At 45.5% G+C, this 27,893-nt stretch overlaps 1 protein-coding gene across 1 annotated transcript in view; it reads left to right on the forward strand.

Annotated features, from left to right (window-relative positions):
* The window catches only part of LOC144798989 (serine/threonine-protein kinase 31-like), a 36,790-nt gene extending 9,924 nt beyond the window's left edge, over positions 1–26,866 (forward strand). The window contains exon 2 of the mRNA XM_078670133.1: positions 24,769–26,866. Coding sequence (XP_078526259.1) covers positions 24,769–26,628 — 1,860 coding nt within the window. The 3' untranslated portion in view covers positions 26,629–26,866. The remainder of the gene's footprint in view (positions 1–24,768) is intronic.
* The last annotated feature ends 1,027 nt before the right edge of the window (positions 26,867–27,893 follow it).

A 27,893-nucleotide genomic window follows, 5' to 3' on the forward strand; every position in this document is an offset into this window, starting at 1 on the left:
TTAGTGGGGCCCAATGATGAAGCATGTCATCACCAGGTGGTGAGTGAGGGCCTTCCTAACCTACCTAAGTGAGGTCGGTTCCCTTTCTATTTTGCTCCTTTGTGTGGTCCTGTATAACCATTGTTTAACAGTGTACTCACCGCCAAAGCCGTAACTCTCCCTGAGTTACGGCGGCAAGCTCGTGTCTCCCGGGGGCATCCACCAGTCTTCGCTCCACGTCTCCGGCTCCTCCGAGGCTGCGTCGGCTGTGTGTTCGGACCTCGGGATTCCCTCTTCTTTGACAGGATACCTCTTCAACCCGGCTTCTTCCTGCTTGGCTTCCGCAGCGTCTTCTTGCTTGGCTCCCGCGGCGTCTTCGGCTCCTTCCTCCCCTTCCTCACTGGCTTCCGCGTTTGTCATGACATCACGCGAGAGGCTGCTTTTCTCCGCCTCTCCTAGCGGGGATTGGTCCTCCTCATCCGCGTCATCCTGCAGAGGAGAAGGCGCAAGGAGTCTGTTAACCCCTTCGTGACTGGACCCTTTTTATGTTCTGCATAAACGCCAAGCCCCCTGGGTTGCGGCTTTCAATCCCCGTTCTGGCACTCCCTGACACAGGTCCTCCACATATAGCTATACTTTATCCTTAATACCCTTTTCCCAGTTGAATCCCATTATTTCTCAAACTGTACTAAACATTGTGGCCAGTCATTCAATTGTTATTGATAGACAGTAAAGTGGCAAGGGGCAACCTAGTTGGGGACCTTGTTGAATTGCAATAAGTGGAGAGAGGATATTGTTTACCAGAACGTGAGATAGTGGTTATGTGTAGTAGAGCAACTTAGATGTGCTCAGTCCGATTTATGACCCAGGCTGGGGCTCGGACGTGAATAATTGAATTACTGAGGTATTTAACTCAAATAAAAGTCCTTGTCAACTCAATATTGGAGCTGTGAACAAAATGATGTTTCTAAATGCTTTTAAATGGGAGAAAATGTAAATGGAAAGTTATCTTAATGATTAAGTTAACTTTTCATTTTTATTTTTTCCTATTTCAAAGTGTTGCTTTACAAACAGCAGGCCTCTTGCTCCATGTGGCCAGTAGACACTGTACCATAAGTATAACTGAAAAATACAGCCATTTTGTGAAATGACAGAAATTTGAAGTGCAGAAAAATGTTCCCTATAATGAACATCTTTGCGGAACTTTGTTTTTCACTTAATTTTGCCCATTAAAAAAAAAACGCACATTTGTGGTATACATGTAATGGTGCCACATATGGCAAAACGCATGTCCTGTGCTGCAAGTACATATGACACTGGCTGTCAGTCACCCATACAAATAATATCCCATTCGTACGCTCTCATGTTCATACGGCCCCCAAAGACCACGTTATCATTGACACACGTGGCAGCCCTGCCATAGTGCCCCTAGTCAAAGTATTTTGTTTGCACCATAGTATCTGACTATATGGACATTATGCTTATAGTCAGTGAAGCTGGACGTGGGAGTGTCTGTTAACAATGGACACATTGTTTAGTCTTCAGTAGCTCACAATTATTTTTACTGATCAGAAGTAGCTCTCACTGCAGAAAAGGTTGGAGACCCCATTAATTAATGCAAATAAATATTTCCTGTGTGGTGCCTCTGACTGTTATCTGATTAGCCAGTACCTTGGTTTTAGTCTCCGTGTTTAGAAGGAACGTCGGGTGATTAGAATCACACCTGTCAATTGGTCTGACAGTTCTGAGTGTGAATGTAATTCCTGCTTCACTAGTATCCTTCCTAGGATTTCTACCACTTGCACCTGTGAACATATTCAAAAAGTATGGGGCCAGGACCAAAGCATTTGGCTTGTAAAAGTCATGTAAATTGCCCATCATAGTGATGCCGTTGGCCTTGGGGTTTTCCCTGATTCTAATTGTTCAGTTACCTCTTTAATTTCGCCCAAGGTAATTTCTAGATTCAGGGTGTCACAATTGACCTCTTATGGTGTGTTTAATTGGAATTTTTGTTATGTAACTGTCCAAATGTGAGGTCTCTGTTTCTGGGCTTGATTCGCATAACGTCTCATGGAAATTGGCAAATTCCTTTGCAGTTGCCTATGGGCTTGTAAGCTCTGATCCACCGTCGCCCTTATTACTGAATGCCTCTCTAGATCTGTTCTCTTTCGCTCAACTGATAAATCGGTTTGCCTGCCTTGTCCCCCTGTTCATATATTCTATCCCAGTGTGCAAGTCATGATTTTTGGGCTTTGCTGAGGGCTAATTAACAATTGCGTGGCATAGCTGTGTCTTGTTAATTCTGTTTAATTGCTGCAGCTTTATCTCTATATTGACTTGCTAGCAGAATGCAGGCGTGTAAATTCTAAAGCTAGAATGTAGAAGCCATCATTTTTAAGTTCTTCATTCTTCTCCGTTTCTTAAGTTTGGCTATAAATCCAATTGCCCTGCCTGCAAACAAGGGTTTGAATCTCTTCCACGTAACCACAGAGAACGTCACTGAACCCTTATTGAGGAGGAAATATTGTTCCTTCTCTTCTTTTATAGCTTTTAGGTTAACCTTCTGTAACCATCATGCGTTTAACTGTCTCGTGCCTTGTTGCTTCCTAACTTCTCCACAATCAATCATACTTTATTGGCACACTGTATGAAAAGCCTTTGGCGTGTATATGTTTTTATTGCTCTGTGTGCATCTATGAGGTGCAATATGTAATCAATCCTTGAAAACAATCGATAAGTAAAATGTATATCCCTGATCTTGGGGATACTGCTGTCTTCACACATCAAAAAAGCTGCAAGCAACCGTTTATGTTGTGATTGGGGAGATACCATGTGTCCTCATAGTAGCGAAGTCTTCAAACTTTTGTTTATGCTGAAACCCACCCTGAGTTACGTTTGTTTTCCTTCGTAGTTGGGACCTGCACATGGCTAATATTTTTCGAAGTTGGTACTCTACTTCATCGTCAACCATTCTCACACCAGATCTGGCAAATCATTTTTGTGGTAGGTAGGAAACTATTCAACACAAAAGTGTAAAGCAAAACTAAAGCTTTTTGATTGGCTGTGGTTAGCAGACCGTGACTTGGTCCACAATTCAAACAAAACGTTTCCATGAAAAAATTGACCAAAATGTTTGATTGTTCATTTTCACATACAACACAGGTTGGTAAATGGAGTATCAAATTTGAATAATAGTAACCTATGTTATTTGCAACAATTAGGAAAGGCAGCAATATAGTTGAAACACTGTAAATCAAATATGATGTTATACATTTACTTTTATATAGCACAATGTACTGCATTGCCATAAATCCCACACACAGTGGTACTGTTTTTGATTTCTACCCACACGGATTTTGTTAGAAAAGCATAATTTAATAAAGAACAATCTTCTGTTAATGGCAGACACAGGGTACATGGTGGGTGCTCAACCTCTGTGTGAAAATATTTGTTGAAGTGCTTGCAAGTAGGTAGAATACAGGCAGCGGGTGCTGTAAATAACACGTTTGTACAAAAGGGGGTGGTGATGGACGGAGCATCTGAACCAATCAAACACGCACACCCAGTCAACAGATCTGGGTTTAATCCATCACCGTTCTTTAGCCCACTCTGCCATCCCAGTTCAGACATGGCCATATGCAAATCAGTCTGACTCTGTGCCTCATGGGAACAGTCCAGCCCGAACTGCCAAGTCATGCCTTCCCTGGACCGGAAACAAGCTTCCTAGGACCGGTTTCTGGCATTTCAGCCGTCTTCAGCCAGGCTTGCTTGAATCCAGTGGCAAAGGGATCAAGGGACTCACGTCTGAGCATACCCTGCCAACTTATGGCGAACAAAGCGGTACAAAAGGGGGTGGTGATGGACGGAGCATCTGAACCAATCAAACACTCATGCCCAGTCAACAGACCAGTGAACATAAGTTGGCAGGGTATGCTCAGACATGAGTCCCTTGCTCACTTTGCCACTGGATTCAAGCAAACCTGGCTGAAGACGGCTGAAATGCCAGAAACTGGTCCTAAGAAACTTGTTTCCGGTCCAGGGAAGGCATGGCTTGGCAGTAAGGGCTGGACTGTTCCCATGAGGTACAGGGTCAGACTGATTTTCATATGGCCATGTCTGAACTGGGGTGGCAGAGTGGGCTAAAGAACGGTGATGGATTAAACCCAGATCTGTTGACTGGGTGTGAGTGTTTGATTGGTTCAGATGCTCCGCTCATCACCACCCCCTTTTGTACCGCTTTGTTCGCCATAAGTTGGCAGGGTATGCTCAGACGTGAGTCCCTTGCTCACTTTGCCATTGGATTCAAGCAAGCCTGGCTGAAGATGGCGGAAATGTTAGAAACCGGTCCTAGGAAGTTTGTTTCCGGTCCAGGAAAGGCATGGCTTAGCAGTTCGGGCTGGACTGTTCCCATGAGGCACAGGGTCAGACTGGTATGCATATGGCCATGTCTGAACTGGGGTGGCAGAGTGGGCTAAAGAACGGTGATGGATTAAACCCTGATCTGTTGACTGGGTGTGTTGACAGGACCCCCAATGAAGAGAGGAATTCATTAGGGTGGACTGGCACCCACCAATAGGCTTCACGTCTAATCACTGCTTTACCACTTCATATAAATATACAGTAAATACATTCTGAATTACAAATCCGGGAAGGACACACATTACAGGAATATTCACTGTCAAGGTAGACTGTTATGCTTTTCCCTCACAATTGATGCCACCCCAGTGTGGTCTAGTTGAAAACGTGAAGCAGGAGACCTGTTTTTTAATCTTGGTTACATCAGGTAGCTAATTTATGTGCTCTTTTGCAGTCACCTTTTGATCGTATTCCTCGGTCCCTGATTGTGTTCAAGATTGTGAGTATGTAAAATCAACTTTATAGCTGTTAAAAGGTCAGTACGTATTTAAAACAAGTATTTGCAATGCAATAGGTCTCGCATTTGCGAGAGTTTAGCCTCTTGCGCGCTCATGGCGAGGTCAGCCCGCCATGAGCCACGGCGCTCCGGTGCTCATGACGAGCTGAGCTCGTCATGACCGCGCCCGTTACTTGGAACGCTTGCACGCTGGGCTGATTCCCCTGCTGTGCTGAACATTCCATTGGAATGGGCGCGGTCATGACAAGCTCAGCTCGTCCGGAGCACCGTGGCTCATGACGAGCTGACCTAGTCATGAGCATGGGGGCGCTGTACGCGCCCGCCCCCCAGCACAGCGGGGGAATCCCACCAGCGGCGAACGGGTTAAGCTATTGGCATTGTAAATGACAATGCCTTTTATTTATGTTTTGAAAACCAACACATAAATAAAAGGCATTGTCATTTACAATGCCAGTAGCTTACTCTCTCACAACAGCGAGACCTATTGCACTGCAAATGCTTGTTTGCTGATGCCTTCATTTATTTGTATTTTTTTGGTTTTTCAAGTCCGTTGCTCACAAGCAATAATAGGCGATGACCTCATGCTGCAAGCGGGTATTCTGTCGGATGTGAGCAATCCTCACATGAAAACAAGGAGAAGAAAATCCACTGCTCTTCCTTTGAATAGGCCTTACTTAAAATACAAAAACAAACGAGTAGGTATGCAGCATGTCGAGGAAAGATAAAGAATGAACACTTTGTGTGATTTTATTTTCTCAGGAAAACACTTGTAGATTATTCTTTTTGGGGGGAATTTTGTCTGTTAACTAAATTGAGGCCATTCTGACGTTTTCTAACTAAACCCTTAGGCCCTACATGCTTTCGCTGTGCTGCACAATGTGATTTTGGAGATATATATATATATATATATATATATATATATATATATATATATATAACATTTTTTTTTTAAAGATGTGTGCTTACTTTTCCTAGTCTTACAAGCAATTCTGATTCCTCTATTAGCCCGTTACGCCTTTCTCGTTTGTCTTGTTCTCTTCCCATGTCCCATCTTATACTCTTCTGTCAAATTAGAGATGAAAAAGATTACTCGATCATATTTGTTCTTTTTTTCATTATTATTATTTTACTTTCCAACTTGTTTGATTTTTCTTAATTCCCTTTATTTGTGAGTTGTGTTAAGGTGTGTTAGTATTTTTAGGTCGAGGACCGACGCACTGCGTAGCAGTGGGCGGAGTCCGAAGATTTTATGTTTTTGAGTTAGGAGGGCTTGAACCCGCCCCTCTTCTCCATTGGCTGGCTTCCTAAATGGAGGCCAGCCATTGGAGGAGAGGGGCGTCACTCGGTGGAAGCCCTGTCTTTTTCGGATTCGGGGCGTGTTTTTTTGCGTTCTTTCGACCTGTGACGTCATCCGTCACTCAGAACGCAAAAAACACGCCCCCGATTTTGAAAATTTCAGATGTTTGCGGCCGCCTTTTTTTGTTGTTGTTGTCTTCGGGAGCACCGTCGCCCGCACCGACCTGCCTCCTTTCCTGCACTGCCGTTCAGGCCCGGACGCTGTTTAGTCGTCCTGGGGTCGCCGCGTTCTTGGTCTGGCGTCGGGGTTACGGTGAGTGTTGGGCACCGCAGCCAGGGTCTCTCCCTTTCGGTCTGTGGGAGTCGGATCGCCTGGCTGTGGGGTGGGGGCCGTGGATGCCTGCGAGACCGTTGGCCTGGGGTGTGTGGCAGAGGAAGCAGCTTGGTATTGTGCGGCGTGTTGGTGACTGTTTAAAACGCCTGTGTGCCCAGCAGCGCTTTTGTGGCATTTGGTCCTGCCCCAAACGTTGTAGTGGCTCGCCGGGGCTAGTGAGGAGTGGTATGGGGACCCTCGTGTAGCATGCAGGTTTATCGGTATAGCGTTCCGATATCTTTGGCGCTTTATTTATTTTATTTTAAGAGTATTATATAGCGCTGGCTAGACCCGGAGGTTTTAGAGCGCTTTACATGAGGTTCCACAAAAATTACATTACAAGATTACATCAGTTCCAATTTACATCAGTTGCTAGACCAACAATTGCAATAGCATAGAAGACGAGATAATTGAAATGTAGAGGGGAAGGGGGTAAGGGAAAAGGGATAGGAGGGAGATAAGGCAGGGAGACGAAAGGAAAGTCTGTCCAAAGTCCGGCTGGGTAGGTGACTGTCAAGGGGAAGTCCCAAAACCCATCTCCTCTATAGCTATCAAGTAGCTTCACCGGGCATTGGCCAAAAAGCTCGGTCTCAATGGAAAAAACAATAAAAGAAAGCATTGAGGGCAAAATAAATGGAGCGTAGAGGGGAGGGGGCGTGGAAGGAGAGAAAGGGGGGATAGGGGAAGAGACAAAAGGGAGAGACGAAATGAAGTCTGTCTAAAGGCCGACTGGGTAGGTGATGACCAAGAAGCGAGACCACCCCCCATCACCCCTATAGCTAAACCAGGTAGCTCCATCGGGCATTAGACAAAATAGTTCCGTCTCAATACATTGAGAGAGGAGAAAAGGAGAGACAACAATAGAGGGAGGATGCGGGCAGAGACGACAGGAGAGACGAAAGGAAGTCTGTCTGAAGACCGACTGGGTAGGTGACGTCCAAGGAGGGAATCCCCGACCTGTCTCCCCTATAGCTAAACCAGGTAGCTCCATCGGACATCAGACAAAATAGCTAGATCTCAAATGACAAGGGAAAATTCGCAGATAGACAGGGTGGGGACTACGGGTCAGGAAAGGTGAAGGCACAGGTCAGCAGCAAGAAAGTGGAGAGGAGTAGAGCGAGGCGATAAACAGGGTGGGGACTAGGGCCATGACAGGTGAAGGCAGAGGTCAATAGCAGGAAAGTGGAGAGGAGTAGCGCGAGGAGTGGTATGGGGAAGGTAGTTCGGCAAGAAGTTCCCATGGATCTGGTGGGCTATAGTTGCCAGCTTAGCCAATGTGCGGGTACTCGGCTGGTAAGAGGGAAGGGTGAAGGGGCGAGATGACGACAGGAGAGACGAAGGAAGGTCTGTCCAATGTCCGGCTGGGTAGCTGACGGCTGAGGAGGGAATCCACAGCCCATCTCCTCTATAGCTATCGGGGTAGCTCCACTGGTCATCGGTCAGGTAGCAAAGTCTCCACGGTCGAGGGAAGTTCACAGTGTAAATGTCCTGAAAGGAGTGCAGGTTCCAGGTTCCCGACTTCCGTGTAATCATTAGATGTCTAGACCTGTGCCGTTTTTTCAGGGAGGGGCCGCCAGCGTGCAGAGGGGATTCCTGGCGGGAAGGCAGTGCACCACAACCACACGCAGCATCTTGAGGTGGAGACTCATGTCAAAGATAGCACAGTAAAACAACAGCCGGGAGAAGAGTCCTATGCTCAACCGGTTATCAATTACTACGTGCGGAGCATACATCGGTTCCAGACTGCATCTGCCGAACTTAATTTTCCAAGTCCACCTATCCGCTCCATTACGCTAATGCAGGGCGTATAAGCAGCTAGAAACCGACCTGGCCGCAACGTGGTTCGGTGTGTAATTGGTGTAGTGGCCGTAAGGTTGTGGTCTGGACGGGGGAGCGTCGCACGCCCGGTCATGGGGGCACACAGGAGTGGTGGTTGGTACCGGCGGCGCTATTCGCAATATTCCAAGCCGAGGGTTAGGTCGCAGTTGCGGTCATCCTGTATCTGGGAGAGACTGCTGCAGATCTATCTTGGGTCTCCTGGCCGGCTGCTCACTGTGATTAAGGAGGGGGTGTGTACATGGATTTAGGGTATATATTTTGAGCGGTCATATCATTGAGGCGATTTTGTTCTGGATTGGTGCCAGCCTCGTGATGTCTTACTAGCCTCTAGACTCTGGACGCTTCTGGAGTTTCGGTTAGCATGGGGGGTGGCAGCCATTTTCTAGGGGTTCCTCTACACGTTAGAGGTATTTATTTATTTATGCGTTTTCATTAGCGCAGACTTTACCCGATGGTGTCAGAGCGCTTCACAATAGGACAGAACTGAAACATGAGAACATTACAACATTACTGGTGAACAAATTACAAAAGCAAAAGTTACATTACATGAAGCGAAAGTGACAATCGTGAGCAAACGGTGCATTACAGGACGATAAAGTGGCAAGTGTGCAGGTTACAAAAGCGAACAAAGTACACGTAGAGGTTTAATACTGCAATAAATGGAAGACACAAACATAAGAACAAACGTTACGTAGGCAATGGTGGCACTTGTGCAAGTATCGAAATCAAACAAAATGTAAGAGGTAGCAAACAGTGTGTTACAAGTTGTCGGTTGTTCTGGCACACGTAGGTCTAGTGTCGCAACAATCGAGGGATGGGTGAAGACCGCATCTCGTGGGTTACCGCATCTCGTGAGTAGCAACAACTAATATGTCCCACTGAGCCATTTTCAAGAGATTACTTTTATAACATAACCGATCGGGCTATATTACATGTCACTTCTTGCAACCATAGAACCGATTTAGTAGTAGTAGTGGGGGCAATCATGCATTCCCTGTGACAAAAACAACTGTTGTATCTGGGCATATCAGGCATCCCCATGTGCAATAAGGGAATGTGTTCTGTGTGTGTGTGTGTGTGTGTGGCTCTGTGTGGATAGCTTTTTTTTGTCTCTATGTGTGGGTGGCTCTGTCTGTGTGAGGGTGGCTCTGTGTAGGGGTGTAACTATTGGCATTGTAAATGACAATGCCATTTATTTAACGATTAAGCTATTGGCAATGTAAATGACCATGCCATTTATTTATGATTTAAAAAAAAAAAAAAGTCCTGAGCAATGCCAATAACTCTACCTTTAATGATGCCGAGACCATTGCATTGTAAATGCTTGTTTAAATTGTATTTACTCTGCCCTTGAGCCATGTGTGGGGAATTTTAGGAATTTCCTTATTCTTTCCAACAAAGAGGCCCCTTTAATAAAATGTTTAATAGAGAGACACTCTTCAGAATCTTATTCCTTGTGAATATGACTCTTTTCTTCAACCCATGCAGCGCCTTTCATCTGTTGCCTCTTTTCTAGGGCTCATGGGGCAGGGTTTCAAAAGCCACCTCCCAGCCGGGACTGTTCCTATTGCTCCTGCCTACGGGTTTGAGTTTAATTTAATTGCCATATTTTCTGAATAAACGAACTTCAAGTGGCATTAATACATTAATTGATTTGACTAGTGCTGGTTTTTCTCAGATTCGCAGGCCTGAGTCATCGACTGAAGGCGGAAGTAAGGATGCTCTGCCCACTGTCCCTAGAGAGCACGCGCTCCGCTGGGAAGGGAGGCTTGCTAGAGCCAGAGTGTTGACAAGTTGATGTTGCTGACGGCCTCTTTGCTAGGCCCGGTAGGAGGTGGGACGGAGCTCCAGCGATTTCACTTCTGTTTGCACCACCGAGGCCCTAATCTATCACGAACATGTGGGGGGCGCTGGTGCTGGTTAATTTTGCACGGACGTTTGCACAGTCTGGCCAGTGTAAAAAATATGCACTCTCCCTTAGACCAGCATTTTTAGGTCTCGACTGGCGTTCACTGCGCAGCAGTGTCGCGCAGCCGAGATTTTTTGATTTCCAGTACTGGGGCTCTAACCCGCCTCTCTCTTCCATTGGCTAGCTCCATAAATGGAGGCTAGCCATTGGAGGAGAGATGTGTCAATCATTCTGGGAGCATATTCGTGGGCGTTTTTCTTTTTTTAAGCCCCACCCCTTTTCCCCGTCATGCAGAGGTGGGCGTTTCCTTTTTTTTTTTTTTTTTTTTTGCTGGGCTGTATTTTCTGCATTACTAACGTCTCTGTTGCCGGGATGGACGTGTCCGCTCCCTACGTTTCCCGTCGGAGAACGAGAGGTCGGTGTTCGGAAAAAATGACGACTGTGGCGGCAACTCCCACTACAGATGCCGGAATAGGCTTCGGCTCGGAAGGGATATTAATCGGGGACCGCATGTACTCCGGAGTGTTGATCACCCTAGAGAATTGTTTGATTCCCGATGCCCACTTCGCGCTGACCCCTTCCATCAGCGACGGTTTAGGCCCGGAGATCGAGGGCGCGCTACGTAGCGTGGGGTGCGAAGTTATCCAGTCGGCTGGCATCCTTTTGCGAATGCCGCAGGTGAGCATTTGGGAGGGATCGGCAAGTGTAAATGGTCACAGGTAGAGCTTATTAGTATACTAGAAGAGAGGATTTAGCCATCAGATAATGAATTGCACACCGAGATGGGTAGATCCCAGCGAGATGTCGCTTGTCTCGTAGTTTTATTTTTTTTATTTCAGCCTGTGGTCAAAATGGCGGCCCCTTTAATGGGCCTATATATAGCCTTAGTTCCTGTCGTTCTTTGTGAATGTGAAGTTTGGTGTGCGGCGTGGTTTGCTAAACTGGTGTCTTTGAAATTCTAAGTTAAAAAGGAATCTAGGAGGATGAGTGGGCCCCATCCTATATGTTTTATTTTGCTTCTTGTGTCGGTCCTAAAATGGCGGCCACGAGTGCGGCCTACTCGCAGTTGAAGAGCCTGTTTTGGGCACGTCCTCCCATTTGGCATGCTTGTTTTCCCAAGAAGCCCCCCTGGTGGTCCCAACTCTGGGGGAGTTGGAAAGTAGCCGCTCGCGGGTCAGCCCCGGTGCATGTTGGTATGTGTGTATTTTCCTCTGGAGGGGTGGCGTGGGAGCAACGTGATCTCTGCGGAGATAGGGGGGTGCCTGTGCTCTGGTGACTCTACTCTCATTTTGGCCTTTCTTACCCCCGCCCACTCCGACACGCTCTCCCTCCCGAGTGTCACTTTTGTTTGTGAAAGGCCCCCCAAGTGCGCGTCCATTCACACACACCCCCTGGCCCTTGGTGTCTGGGACAGCCCTGGGCACAGGATGCGCTTCACTGGGCTGTGGAGAGAGCGCCGCCGCTGAGCTAAAGGTCCGGGCACTCGGGGGCAGGCGAGGGGCAGGGAGAAGCAGGGCACGAGGAGCGAGGGCAGAAACAGGGCGGGGCATGAGGAGCCAGGGCAGGAACAGGGCAGAGGTAAATGACAGGGGACGGGGAGGGCACACGGGTTGGAAAGTGATTAAAGGTAGCGGACAGGCATCAGAGAGGGGCAGAAAGAGGAGGGGGCAGAGGTGCAGGACAGGTAGTGAGCGGGAGGGGGGCAGAGTGGCAACAGGAGCAGGTTGGAGAGTTCTTAAGTAGGGGCGATGTCGTGTTAGCAGAGTTAAGACCTCCGTCCGGCACTCTACCACCATCTCTACACTCGACCTCCGTCCGGCACTCTACCACCGTCTCTACACTCTACCACCGTCTCTACACTCTACCACCGTCTCTACACTCGACCTCCGTCTGGCACTCTACCACCGTCTCTACACTCTACCACCATCTCTACACTCTACCACCGTCTCTACACTTGACCTCAGTCCGGCACTCTACCACCGTCTCTACACTCTACCACCGTCTCTACACTCTACCACCGTCTCTACACTCTACCACCGTCTCTACACTCTACCACCGTCTCTACACTCTACCACCGTCTCTACACTCGACCTCCGTCCGGCACTCTACCACCGTCTCTACACTCTACCACCGTCTCTACACTCTACCACCGTCTCTACACTCTACCACCGTCTCTACACTCTACCACCGTCTCTACACTCTACCACCGTCTCTACACTCTACCACCGTCTCTACACTCTACCACCGTCTCTACACTCTACCACCGTCTCTACACTCGACCTCCGTCCGGCACTCTACCACCGTCTCTACACTCTACCACCGCCCACACTCTACAACAGTCTCTACACTCGACCTCCGTCTCGCACTCTACCACCGTCCTACCACCGTCCCTACTCTCTACCACCGTCCCTATTCTCTACCACCGTCCCTATTCTCTACCACCGTCCCTATTCTCTACCACCGTCCCTATTCTCTACCACCGTCCCTATTCTCTACCACCGTCCCTATTCTCTACCACCGTCCCTACACTCTACCACCGTCCCTACACTCTGTTTCTATTCCTAAACTCGACCCCTGTCCACGCACTTTACTCCTGTTCTCGCACTCCAGTTTCCTCAACACAACCCCCTGTTCTGCCAGAGCGCTTCCTGCCAGGGCACATCTCCGGGGCCGCTGGCCCCCCCCCCCCTATGTGTATATCTACCCCACGAGAGTCAGTGCAAGGTACCTCTGCCTGCCTGTATAAAATTTGTCCATATGACGCCTGCTTGAAATGGGACTGCTGTGAATGTGTAACACGGCGCCTGCCCTGCAAGGGTCAGGTCTGTGCACTTGCCGTCCGGGTAAAATGCATTTCTAACCTACCCTCGTGAATTACACACCTGTTCTGCTTGTTTGGCATGCACACACCGGCCGTGCTTGTGTGAAATGTAACTGAATCCTGTATGTGTGACGTGCCATTCTGTCCTGTCTGTGTGAAGTGCACCTCTTCCCAGCCTCTGTAAAGTGCACCTCTGCCCTGCCTGTGATGTGCACCTCTGCCCTGCCTGTGATGTGCACCTCTGCCCTGCCTGTGATGTGCACCTCTGCCCTGCCTGTGATGTGCACCTCTGCCCTGCCTGTGATGTGCACCTCTGCCCTGCCTGTGATGTGCACCTCTGCCCTGCCTGTGATGTGCACCTCTGCCCTGCCTGTGATGTGCACCTCTGCCCTGCCTGTGATGTGCACCTCTGCCCTGCCTGTGATGTGCACCTCTGCCCTGCCTGTGATGTGCACCTCTGCCCTGCCTGTGATGTGCACCTCTGCCCTGCCTGTGATGTGCACCTCTGCCCTGCCTGTGATGTGCACCTCTGCCCTGCCTGTGATGTGCACCTCTGCCCTGCCTGTGATGTGCACCTCTGCCCTGCCTGTGATGTGCACCTCTGCCCTGCCTGTGATCTGCACCTCATCCCTGCATGTGTGAAGTTCACGGTTTCCCTGTTTGACGTGCATCTCTGCCCTGTCTATATAAAGTTTACCTCATCTCTGCATGTGTGAAGTGTCCCTCTGCCCTGTCTATATGGAATGTATCTGTGTGAAGTGCACCTCTGCCCTGTGTGTGAAGTGCACCTCTGCCCTGTCTGTGAAGAGCACCCTTGCCCTGTCTCCCTTTCTGTGTGAAGTGCACCTCGGCCCTGCCTCTGTGTGAAGTGCACCTCTGCCCTGTCTGTGAAGTGCATCTCTACCCTGCTTGTGTGAAGTGCATCTCTGCACTGTCTGTATGAAATGTGCCTCAGTGCTGCCTGTGTGAAGTGCATCTATGTCCTGTCTGGTAAATGTACCTCAGCCCTGCCTATGTGAAATGTTTTTGAAACATTTGTCTGTGAAATGTACCCCTGCCTTACCTGTCTGAAGTGCACCTCTGCCCTGACTGTGTAAAGTTCACTTCTGCCGTGCTCCTTTGCACTGCGAAGTTGGAGAGATCACCTCGGGATCTCCGTTCATTGCGATTTCTCTTGGTTTTGATTCAGGTGACCTCTGCTATACAGCGTCTTGAATGTATAGAGGTGTAAAACGACCACAAATAGCTGCAAATTTTCACATTTGCTTAGTGTGACATTGCTGTGCCTGCAGAGAGCTGTGTGACTCTGTGTGTGTGACTATGTGTGTGTGTGGCTCTGTGTGTGTGGCTCTGTGTGTGTGGCTCTGTGTGTGTGGCTCTGTGTGTGTGGCTCTGTGTGTGTGGCTCTGTGTGTGTGGCTCTGTGTGTGTGGCTCTGTGTGTGTGGCTCTGTGTGTGTGGCTCTGTGTGTGTGGCTCTGTGTGTGTGGCTCTGTGTGTGTGGCTCTGTGTGTGTGGCTCTCTGTGTGTGTCTGTCTGTGTGTGTCTGTCTGTGTGTGTGTCTGTCTGTGTGTGTCTGTCTGTGTGTGTCTGTCTGTGTGTGTCTGTCTGTGTGTGTGTGTCTGTCTGGGTCTGTGTGTGAGTGTGTGTGGCTCTGTGTGTGTGTTTGGCTCTGTCTCTGTGTGTGTGTGTGTGTGTGGCTCTGTCTCTGTGTGTCTCTGTGTGTGTGTCTCTGTGTGTCTCTGTGTGTGTGTCTCTGTGTGTGTGTGTGTGTGTGTGTGTGTGCGCAAATGCAATAGGTCTCGCATTTGCGAGAGATTAAGCTATTGGCATTGTAAATAACAATGCCATTTATTTATCTGTTTTCAAAACCAACACATAAATAAAAAGTTTGTCATTTAAAATGCCAATAGCTCTAACTTTTGCAAAGGCGAGACCGTTGCATTGTAAATGCTTGTTTTGCTCTGGCCAGTAGCTGCAAGTCCTTGCAAAATCACACCTGCACCGCTGCAGTCTGGGTGATCCGCATTGGTGCAAACTTGAACAAGTGCAATGTCTGAAAAATGCCGACTGCTACCAGTCAATACTGAAAGTGCATTTAGAAGGCACAGTTCTTGCGCGCCATGCGCCGTTGTCCTGAAAACGCTGCGAGCAGTGTGACCGAAGATGTGCACGCGTATGGAGTGCACATCTCCTGTCCATACGCCTGCACATTGACAGGGAGGAGATCACGGAGGTGTGGGAGGGAAAGTGAAAGCGCGCTATGTGCACGTTGTCCTGAAAACGCCACGAGCCGTTGGACAGGAGATGTGCACGCATACGGAGTGCACATCTCCTGTCGTACTCGTGCACATGTCCTGTCCCCCTTCGCCCACCAAAGCGACGACAATAGGTCTCGCTTAACGACACAGCGCAGACCTAAAAAACACAAACAATCTGGACTGCATATTGCCTTGAGGGAAGGTGGGTAGACAGTGCCCACTCATCTTCTGTTCACCAAAATGTAAAGTAATACCCTCTGGGACAAGCAGCACTATGTTACAATCTTGCGTCTTCAACTTTAGAAAATTGTTTGATGTTGGGCAGATGATACTATCCATGTGCCCCTGTCCCCATATCTGATAATATATGTACACTTAAAACAAAGATTTATTGAAGAAATAAAACACAAAAAGCATATGTCAGTATACCTCAACTTATGACATCCCAACGAAGGCTGTGCTTCTTTAGTCCCTCCGGGTAGCCCAGGACTAACACAGACTGAAGAAAATGGTGGCCCATCTACCCCTGAGACTGGTTTGCATCCAATCACCCGTTTCGGTGCCAGCTGTTGTTGTGACAGTATGGATAAATATGTTTGTGTGTGTTTGCACCTCTCTGGCTTTGTAAGTGTATGTGTCCCTTTGTGTGGGCATTCACTTATGATAGCCTGGTTGTGAGTGTGCATGAGAATTTGTTGTGCATTTATGAGGTGACGAGGCAGGGCAGAGTGGTTTTTAGGTTACAAACAGTTGTGGTGGGAGGAGGAGAAGAAGCAAACATGAAAGCCAACATGCTAAGTGCAGGACAAAGGTAATCTGGCTGTGCAAGGCAACCATCAAGGGACTCTGGTGGGGGGATGAGGCATACCCCTCATTTTAAAGACCTCTATTCAAGCCGTATGGGGTTGTCTATCTTTTACTTTGGTCACCCTGTTAAAATCCCTTCCTATCGTGTTTAGCGCTTCACGAGCTTCATACATTGTTTTTTTTTATTGTAATGTTTTTAATTTTTTTATTGCATCCACATATGAGAAACTAACCTGCAAACCAATGTAATCATTCCCACAACTGCATTTTACCTTAAATACCCCAAGCTGTGTCTCTTTTTGATACTTATTTCATTACAGGTGCTTATTTACTTAATCAATTTCACATTGAAATAATCCACAGTATTGACTGTATGGAAAATTAATATTTTGAGTACATCACAGTGCAGGTTCCCTTTGAGTAACACACTACAATCTGTGAAATCTCACAACTCCTTTATTTTAACTATACAACAATAATCTTATTTCCCAAAATTCCAGACTTGAGATTGCAGTAGCCATTTTACCCTATTCGCAGTGATTTGAAAGATCGGACTTTCCTGTTGGTTCCTACTTGAAACATAAAATTGAGGCATTTCTGACCCAGGACTGCATTTTAAGGGATACTTAAGGCCTTATTATGATTTCAGAGGTCGAACCACCTATAGACATTGCAGCGGTCTGGAGACCGCCCGACGAGCATGCAGCGGTATGGCGTATTACAATCTGATCGACGGACTGGCAGTCTGAAGTAGTGAGTACCACAGAGGGGGGCATGCTGCGGCCATAGATGTATGCCCCACCAGATGCCTCCGCCGTGCAGCGTCTTCACATCGCCAGTGCACCGGGTGCCATGCACCATGTCGTGCTTGGTATGCAGTGCACCCACAACGGCACTACATGTGCCCCCAGGCACATGTTGCTACGGGCTCAGACGCCCAGGAGCCCTATAGGGGAGGAGGCCCCCTCGTTGCCTTTGAGACAATTTCATGGCAGGTTTCCCACCATGAAAATGTTGTCGCAAAGAGCAATCGCAGTCCCAACGGCGATGCCTGCCTCGGCACCACCGCCATTCTGGGATGCTTTTCTGAGCACCGCACCTTCGAGATCCATGATCCTGGCAGAGGCAGCAGTGTTGAGCCTGACAGCTATTGGTCTGTTCGCCAGTATCCTAATACAGTGGTTATCAGCGGCCCGAACGCCAACGATGGGCTTTCAGTGGTCCGCCTGACGACATCGTAGTTCGGCCCTAATTAATTTCTGTTGGGGAAACTTAGACCTGTTTGTGTTTGAACCAAACTTGTTACCAAATGTCCCAAAATATCCAGAAGCCAAACCTAAAAACAATTTCTCGGTATTGAGACTAAATGGGAAAATAAAGAGTTTAGTGATTTTCTAATTAAAAAAAGTACATAGAAAAGCCTTTTCTCCTATGCTTTTCATGTATTATAAAAAAAAAAGTGATGCACATTTTCAACCTAAAGTAATACTTGAGCAAAATGTGCATGTACAAAAGAATTAATGAAAATGGGATATTTAAAAAACACAAAACTGAGATATAGAACTGTAAAAATAGTCTTATTTTGTGAAAGAGCTACTGAACTACAATGCCATCTACACTTCCACTCTTCGCATTCATTATAAATTATTTTAATCTGGAGAGCAATAAAACAAACCTTTCTTAATTTAAGGTGAAGTCCTTCAAGGGAGGGGTGAGGGCTAATCCTACTTTGCCAACACTTTCTGAAAACCCATTAAAAACTACTAAGAAAAAGCAAGGAGGGTTATACGTGGCAGAGGAGTGTGGCATTTCTGAACTCCTTATTTCAAAGCGTATGATACCATGCAAAAAATAATTGCATAGTCATTCTTAGAAAAGTTTTATGACTTACTTTAAGTGCTTAGAACCGGGTCCTGGTCCCAAGCCTTGGAGTGGAGGGGTCCTCTAATTTAGGGCTCTGGCTTGGTTTTGCAATGCATCTCTGTCTTTGGGCTCAGGGCAGGGTAAAGTGTACATTTAGGAATTGTATTGTTATTTTAACAGTTTTTTAAAACTTCCCTAGACCAAGACTGGATTTGTGTTTGTTACCAAAGACAATTCATTTAAAATTATTACAAATTAAATGAAAACATTTTAAATACTATCAACATTTCTTATTCATTATAGTTTTGTTGGTGAATGTTTTATCTGCACTCCGGCTTACCAAAGTATATTTATATTTTTGTATATGCTTTTAGAGAGACATTTTATTTGGCTTATGGTGGTTTTTCCTCCAGCTTCTTCCTCCACTCAATGTTTGTGACAGAAACATAATCTTATATTCTTTAATTTATGAAAGTACAGATTCCACTACTCATTTGGTCACTGAAATTACTTGTTTGTGATCTAATATGAGGAAAGTGATATTAATTCTAGCTTCATCAGCACTCTAATTTTGCTAACTTCATCATTTTTGGCTTACTTGGTCAAACGTTTTGCCTGCAAAAACACCTTGCTAGTAAGTTTTGTGGCCTCATCACATATGTGGAGGTATCTCCACTCTAGCGATCATAGGGATTTTCCCCATAAAATGGTAATGAATGACTATCTGCTTCTAAACATGTTTGCAAATAAATATTTCTTGTCTTTCTTTATATATTTAAGCATGCCTGTATTGTTATCCCCGAAACATATGACCTAAATTGGATCCTAAACATTTATTCACAAAGTATTCAGACCAGGTCCAATTTAAAATTTAGGGCTAGATATATCAAAGGGTTTTAGCCATTCTGTGCCTATGGGAAAATGTTTTCGTAAATATGGATGGACCTTCCTTCTTTCAGTTTTGTGATTTAATTCTACAACACTGAATTATAAATATGACTTTTTGAAGCCCAATGCATCATGCCTCATGGTTTGTTCCATAACGCAACCCTTTTCGTTGCTTACACTGCTTTGCTTTTGGATGTGCTTTTGGAAAATATATGGAATAAACACAAAACATTTTGATTTTGTATCACAAAACTAGAAACTCACCCCCCCCCCCCCGTGCATCAATTAATTGATACCTGTGAGCCTCAAAGAATATAAAGCTTATTGTGTAACTGACACATGAATCGTAATGCATGTCTCATCAGTGTGAAACTTGACCTCAACTGTAGTTCCGCACCCCAGCATTTAATAAGATCTAACAATCTCCTGCATGGTTATTAGATGGATTAATAAACACATTCTGCCCTCACAGAGCTTGCTAATAAGTGACCCCGCCATGCTTTATCGCTGTCCCATTGGCATATCTTTGCAGGTAGGTTTCTAATATTGTCTTTCTCGTTCTCCAGGAAATTGGACATTTTTTGCAGATATCTGCTTGTGCCTGTATTGTGGGAGTCAGGCAGGGCAGTGAATCGTGGGCTTCTGGCTCTTGGTCATGTGCAGGTTGTCTGCTGTAACATCAATCCCTGTCAGTGCAGGCGGACTTGACTGCTCTCAAACCACTCCTCCAGAATCCTGGGGTTGTCCGTAAGAGGCAGCCCCTTTGATTTCCCTTTTGGGAGCTCCCCGAGTGAAGATGTTGGCAGCCGCCCTGTGCCCTGCCATCTAAACTGGAAGATGGTGCGACTGACAAGATCACAGGTGCAAATGGTTTATTTCATTGGGGCCCATGAGTTTTACAATACAGACCGGTGGAGAACGGGTGAGGCAGCTTTTGGTTTCTTGCTGACTGTGTGCATGCCATGTTGCTGATTTTGCTATACTCCAGCTCTCCTTTAAGCAGCATGATTTTCAATGTTTCTGTCCTTCTGAATGTGCTTGGATTTATATGTGGGATCAATACTGCAATGAGGAATTCTCTGGCGGCTTCTGAAGGAGCCATATACTGTAGAAGAAAAATAAATCATGCTTTACCTCCGGTTCTTTTAAGTGCTCCAAAAGGCCTGGGTCTAAACATAAGCATTCAATAAGGAGACCTAGTGACAGCATTTTTTTGTCCTCCTTTTCTGTTCCTTTGTCTCGTATGTGGACCCCCCGATGGAGGCCCATGATCCAGTTTCAGCTGCTTGGTTGGTTGATTAGCCATTTGTTCTTATGGCTGCTACTCACATTCACTCCATAATTGAAGCTGCTACTCAAGCTGTTCTAGATAAGCGCATACGTGTTTGTCCAGCCCCTAAGTTCCCCTGGTTGATTCCTCAAGAAATGTGTTAGTGGAGAGGTGGTGGCTGATATTTTGGCTCATATGCAGGACAATCTAGGCCTTAAGGATGTTCCTCCTACTTCTGAGGTATTTGCACAAACTGGTGATGCAATTAGCTATGAACAACCTCTCTGCCTGGCTTCCCTCTCCTGCATAGCATTCAGTATCTGATATTGAAAGTGAGCTCAGAAGTTGAAAAACGTGTAGTTTTATAGATTTGGAAGAAGGTGTATTCTCTGCTGAACTTATAGAAACATGTCCAGAACTTTGCACAGTCTGGCATGTCTCATGAATGTGGCCTCTGCCGATGCTATTCAATAGGATCTTCTTGGTAAGGTACATTTCTTTAAAGAGGAAACCATCTGCTGCCATGTTTTCTCTGAGTGCAATCTCTCCTCTGTATCAGTTTCTGTGATTTGTCATAGACAAAGTGGAGGTACAACTGCTTCAGCGTGCATCTGATGCTCTGATTTATGGTCCGAGAACATGGGCTTTGACAACAGTGGGAGCTGTGGCAAGCCATAAGCATTTCTCTGAGATCTTCTCAGAAGTGCTTGTTGCTTAAGTGTCCTTTTTGCTTCTAATAGGTTTTTTGTCAGAAGAGGTGGCAAAGAAGTTTTCAGAGAATTCGACACAAACTCTACCCTTTCGCCCCAGATTCCATTTTTTTCTGGATACGCTCAACCCCAGATTCCAGTCTGCTCATTTGTTTCGTTTTCTTCCAAAAGGCATGTCCCATTCCAGCATTAGAGGCTTCAATGTGGGATCCACCAAAATGTAACCTCTTGGCTGCGGGGTGTTTCCCCCCCGCTGTGCGGGGGGGAGGGCCGCGCACGGCGCCACTGTGCTGTTGACGAGTTCGGCTCGTCATGAGGCACAGCGGAGCTGCCCTCGTGACGAGCTGAGCTCGTCACACCACACCAGTTTTTAGAACGTTCCAGCACAGCGGGGAAATTATCCCCGCGTGCGAACGTTTCAACGGCTGTGACGAGCTCAGCTCGTCAAGAGGGCAGCTCAACCGTCCCTCATGACAAGCTGAGCTCGTTAACCGCACACAAAGGGTTAAAAGATCACTTTTTCTTAATCTGAAGCTGGGATGACCATATGATCCCTCTTATGCCAAGTCCTCCACAGGTTCTCCTCTATGTAGGAGATGTTACTTTGGCATTCATCCACTTTTGGGAGGAGAGTGTTCGGAGGGGTCTGCAAAGGCTTTACCCTAGACTTTTGCACATGATTTCAGATTCAATGACCTGGCTGATATCATAGACGGTGAACCCCTTGCCCAAGAGGAAAATCACTCCTGTTTCACAGGAGGAATCGACTTTCGGGTGTACTGCTACTTTTTTTTGGTGCCCTTACTTAGGTGTGCTTTTCACGTAATCTAAGGGGGGCGGAGGCAATCTCATTCATGGAGTATGAAATATTTCAATGATGTTTCAAAATGATATCCCTATAGTTGCCCCAAGTGACGTCTTGGCTTGCATTGATCTGGAAAATTCTTATTTCCATGTTCAGATTCATCTATGGTTTAAAAGATTCCTGAGATTTGAAATTCCCTCAGAGCAAACCCAGTTTTAAGCCCTGTCCTATGGTTTCAAGATGACTTTGAGGATGTTCACAAAGGTGCTTGTCACTTTTTTTTTTTTATTTTTTTTTTTTTATATAGCGCAAACTAGACCTGAAGATATCAGAGCACTTTACATGAGCACCAGTTGCATTACAGATGAACACATTCATTTTTGTTAGGCGCGGGGAGAGTAGGTCATTTGCCCAGAATCACAGGATGTTGAGCGTCCTTGCCGAGACTCGAACCCGGTTTCCCAGCTTCGAGGTCGACCGCCGTAGGCGTTGGGGCACATCCTCTCCTCTAAGCGGGTCTGTTACATGTGAAAGGAATTTAGGTGCATCAGTACCTGACGAATGGTTGGTTCATGCTGCGTCTCTTCCACTGGTTCACTGTCACATGACGCAGCGTTTTCCAGGCATTTGGCTGGATCAGAAAAAATCCAACTAGGTTTCTTGACGTTGGAGAGCTCTTTTCAACACCTCTTCAGGTCCTGTATGTCTTCCGCCTGCCTGTTCTATAAAGGTCTGGACCCACTGACCGGTGTCCTGCTTTTGTAGAGTGCTCTCGTTAACAGCTGTGCTCTTAGTGGGTATAGCAGTCTGCATTTTTTGGTAGCTTTGGTCAGATTCCAACTCAAGCTTGTAGTTATGTACATCCCCGGAGTACTGTGATCTGAGTTTTCACGACTACCGTCTACTCATTCATGTATGTCTGTCTTTGGGGGTTTCTCTCCAGTGGTAGCCTCTTGAAGGTTTCAATCTGTGGGGAGATGCCCTCAGCAGGGGATGCGGTGCCACGCTTAAAACTGCCTTGGCTCAGGATCTGTGGTTGGCACAGGATCTGTGGTTGGTCCAGGATCTGTGGTTGGCCCAGGAGTCTTTTATGTTTTTAGAGTGGAGGAAGCTGTGGTCAGTTTGAATGGCAATGCAGTCTTTTTCTGTACACAGTCAGTGAAAGACCGTTCTTGTGTGGATGGAGAACAAGGTGGCAAAGTCATACATCCGCACAAATGAGGGCACCAGGTCTCCCTCCTTGGGTTCTTTGGCTCATTACCTGATGTCTTGGGAAGAGAGGCTCACATGACCTTGATTAAGTATCTTCTCTCCCTCAGTTGGAGAAATGTGCCGCAGACATACCGATTGTGGTAGTTTCATCCTCAAATGATTTCTATATCCACCTGGAGGTATTTCAGGAGATTAAAAAGGTTGTGGTTCCATAATTGGGCTTGTTTTCTCCCGCATAGGTGCTCTTCTGTGAATAGGACTTAGTGGTTGCCCTCTACGGGGTTTCAGGGATCAATATTTCCTTTTACCTCTTTACTTCTCCTCCCCAGGCCACTTCTCAAGATATGGAGGGGGATCTCCTTAGTCTTTCTAGAGGCTTTTGAGGGTTACACCTCTCTTCTGTTAAAGGATTTTGAGTTGGCTGTCCTTTCATGGGATGTTTTTCTGTTTTTTTGGTGCATTCTAAGGTCCGTTCACTCGACATTCACATGGTTCTTTGGGGATTAGAAAGTGCACCATTTGAATCTTTAGAGGAGGTTCCTTTTAGGTTTTAACTCAAAGTGGTAATCTGGTTGCCATTGTTTCAGCCAGGCACATAGGAGAACTAGAGGATTTTCAGTTTTGAGCGCCCGATTCGTGATTTGTGTTTTCTTCCTTGAGGGGTTGGTGCAGAGGCCTTTGCAAACTTTATGACCTTAGGTCCTAGCATGTTTTTACCTGTCTCCGTTAGTAGTTTTACTCATAGTAGGGTAAGTTTTGGCTGCGCATGACTGCCATTCCCCGATGTTGGTCGAGCAGTTGGTGTGTATTCAGCTCGAAGAGAACCACTCTTTTTGTGTTCTACAGTCCATGGACTATAGAATAAAACCACCCATGAATGCAGTCGTCATCTGATTCAGCCACCGATTCTTTGAATGATCTGTTCATTGGTCTCTGAGGCTGAATGTCAGGAAGTCCCCGTCTCTGTCTGGGAGGTGGTTACTTGGTCTTCCACACATACCTTTTTGTTTCGCATTGTTAGTTGGACCTGTAAATAGCTTTGCTTGGGGCTGTTTTCCTTAAAGATGCTTCTACTTCCTCTGCTACAATTGATTATGGTCTTTTAACTGGATTAACATTTTTGGCGAAATACTGTTTCTTTGCTTGGTTTGTGATTGTGTATTTTCTGGGCTCCCACTTTCTGCTTGCTACTTTCTCTGTATTTGGGCTTGTGACGGGCAAAGCATAATGCCTGGATTATTGACTTTAATGTTAATTACACCTCCTTGTAATCAATATTGTGTGCAATCCGGTCATAGTTTTAAATGTAGCTTTGTTGAAACTGTTAACAGAAAATAAAATATGCCTTCAATGTCACCATTTCTGTTTTATAACCTGTGATGACTAAAACCTCCTTGTAATAAAACAAATTATGGTTGACGTTTTTGTTATTATTCTAGCATAGTACAGTTCCAAATATAATTTACACATCCCTGTACTAATTTCATGTTTTGATGATAATCCAGCATACTAAAATGATATGTATTTTTCAAACTAAACTATCCCCGACGCTCCCACCTTATACATTCTATGTATTATAGCAAAACCAATCTTTATTTCTGTTTAGGTTTTTCAGTTCAGCAGGTTTTGGAGCCTGATACAGAAATACTGTTTATGGTAGTATTCTCAAATTAATATAGCAGTTTTTTTCTATTCATGGGAGGTGGTGGTTATTGTCCAGTTTGTATGTGTTTTATTGCAGTGTTTCCATAATTCTATATATCTTCCTAAATAACTGGACACGGTATTCAGATTATTATTGACCAATTCAGACGTTAATATTGAAATCCTATAAAGACGCTCTTCTGTTTATATGTCCCAACAGGTACGAATTGTTTCTGAAGAATACATTACTGCACCATCCTCACTGGAACCACTTGGAGATATTTGGGAATCCTACAATGTTGCACAACGGGCAATTCAGCTGTGCAAAGACACGGAGGAAGTGGCTGGCTTAATAAAAACACGTAATACTGTGCAGGAGGCTCTTTTTTCAGCAGTACAAGAATTCACTCGAGACGTGGATAAGTTATCCCTTTCAAAACGCACAAAAGCCTTAGAACAAATATTTAGTGCACTGGAAGATGTGTATGGTAAAGCCACAAATGCTGAAGCGTCTGATGAAGTGTTCCAAGATTTTCATGAATGGAAACAAAAAAAAATTGAGAAGTTCAGCACGGTCCGACGTGACACAGATGATTCTCTGAGTGTCCTGTTTCTGTGGTTCAATGATCTCAGTGAATTTTTCGACTTAACAAGTACTTCACCTTTAACTTCTGACGGAGTTGTAGGCAACATTGATGAGCTTATTAATAATGTTGAATCGGCTATTGAAAAGGAGCTTAACATTTCTGGTGCTGAGCACGATGAAACTGAAAAGAAAATAATACTCTCTGCTTACAACAAGGTTGTGCAGAAGATCCGGCAGGAAGTGGACCTTATCGAAGTAGTAATGTCCAAACACACAGACAGTGTTGAGTTTGAAAAACAGATAGCCGAATGGCTCCACAAAAGCCCTAATGTTGACAAGCTACTTGCGATTAAAAAATGTCTGAAAGTATTAAAGACTCAACTAAGGTGGAAAACTATTGAGCAAAGAAGTTTAGAAGAGTCGGATGATGCTTGTGATACTGATGTCAATAACATAAAAGAAAATATTGCTGAACTGCGAGAGAAAATATTTGAAGAAATCTATCGGGAACAAGAAGAATATGATAAACTACGCTGTTTGGTGGAAAAGTGGTTCCCGGAGTTGCCTTTGCTACACCCAGAAACAGGAATTCTGAACTATATAAACTCTGGTGGCCTTCTCTCAGTTAGCCTTGAACGTGAACTTTTCAATGCAGAACCAATGAAGGAACTTAGCAGCAAAAGACCGGTGGTCTGTGCTGATATCCAAGGTCGGAAAGTTCTGCTGAAAGGCTATTCTGTTGATGTTGATACAGAAGCAAAGGTGATTGAGCGAGCAGCTAAATATCATATGGCCTGGTGTGAGCTGAAGGAGGGATCTCAGTTGTTGCCATTAATGTTTCTTTTCTTCTGCAAGTCTGATCCTTTAGCATATTTGATAGTCCCCTTTTATCCTGGAGAAAGCCTGAGAGAAATTCAAGCAAGTAGGCCTTTGACCACCCAGGAAGTTGCAATGGTGATGAAGGGAGTTGCATGTGGCTTGCAGATACTCCACAAAGCGAACATTGTGCACGGATCAGTACATCAGAACAATGTGTTTGCACTGAATCGCCAGAAAGGAATGCTTGGGGACTTCGATTTCTCAAAAACAGAGGAACAGCGCAATCTCTCAAACTCAATTGGGGCGCTGAACTTAACATCTCCAGATGTAAAAGCTGGTCGCTTGGCTTCCCCGTCAACAGACATGTATTCATATGGCTGCCTTTTGTTTTGGCTTAGTCATGGGGAACAATCTAAAATAATGCAAGATGGAACCCCAGACTTGGACAGTTGTAGCAGAGATAGAAATCTTAAAGTTCTGCTGTCCAAGCTGGTCTCTGGTGCTAGCGAGATAACAGCTGCTCAAGTAGCCAAAGATGAATATTTCCTGACAGTAGAAGCTCAAGAACCTCTTGTTTTCAACAGTGTTTCCAACAGTGGCGTAAACGAAGTGGATGAAGCAAGCACCAATGAGGACGTTGACGTACAGCTACAGTCAGGCAGCTACATTTCTTGAATTCAGTTTGATGGTTATTTTGATGGACACTATAATGCCCTGCCAGGGTGCAGCCAAATGCACATATCGATGTTCACGTTATGTTTAGGATTATTAGAATGTATGCCTTGCCTTTTTTGTTCACGTGTGGATGCCTTTTACAGTTTTCAATTGTCAGGCATATATTCATGGGCATTTAATGTTCATTTTGAAAACAATCTGGTGCCCAAATAAAAGGCAATGTGAGGCTTCTTTGCAATAAGTCTGCTTAATATGTTGACATTTTGATGTTCACTTGGATGCAGTCTGATCCGTTTTTGTTGGGGTTCTTGATGGTTAGTCTGAAAAATGTAAACCAGATAAATAATTATTTTGTTGAATCAAAATGGTTATTGCTGAACCAGCCTGATGATGATGTGAATGAACGTGAAATTCTTATTTTGTTGAAAACTCAGTTAGTTTAATGGAATTTCCTTTGATATTGGGTGAGCCAGTAGATTGTCTCATCACAGGGTTTCAGGTAAAAAAAGGTTTCGTTCTTGTACTAAAATCACACTGCCACCACAATCTAGCACGGATTTTTGTGACCTTAACTACTCTTACTCACAAGGGGGGGCTATATGTGGCTTTTCACCTAGGCATTACAGCCCAGTTCTGATGTTGATAAAATCAAAAAACTGATAGCACACCCCAAGTCGGCATGTAAGTTTGTTGAGTACAATGGAGAAACAACACAGGCTCCTGAGAAAATGTTTCAGGGCAGGAACGTACAGATTTTTCAAGCAATGCATTGGACTTTCGTCCCAATACCCAAAACTGTGCCTTCATTTAGAGACATCGTAATAATCTTCATCTGATGTGCCTAACATCTTTTTGCCTGATCTGGACTATCGCTCCCTCCCTCATAAAATGTGCATGAAAGATTGTAAGCGAGGTGGACTGGTTTGATGAAACCATTTCTAAAAGCAGAATTTATTGCATTTTTCGTATCTTGCTTTGTCCACGCAAAACAAATTCTGGAATCTGTTTATAATTTAAAAATACAGCTCCAGACGTTTCAAATCTGAAAATCTTTGTAGAACTCCTGCTATACGCACCACAGTAAGCAGCATTCCTCCTTTGTCTACTGAGCTGGGCTTATTTTCATTGCATCTCAAGCCAGGCAAAGAAGTCACTCTTCTGGAAAGTAAACCCTCTTTGATTTTTAAAATCTGGCAAATAATGGTCACATTTTTAGTCTTCCTAACTGGTCGAAATGTTAGAGAAGGTGTTGGTTCAAAAACTAC

Source organism: Lissotriton helveticus, chromosome 12, assembly GCF_964261635.1.
Source record: "Lissotriton helveticus chromosome 12, aLisHel1.1, whole genome shotgun sequence".
NCBI classification, from domain to species: Eukaryota; Metazoa; Chordata; class Amphibia; order Caudata; family Salamandridae; genus Lissotriton; species Lissotriton helveticus.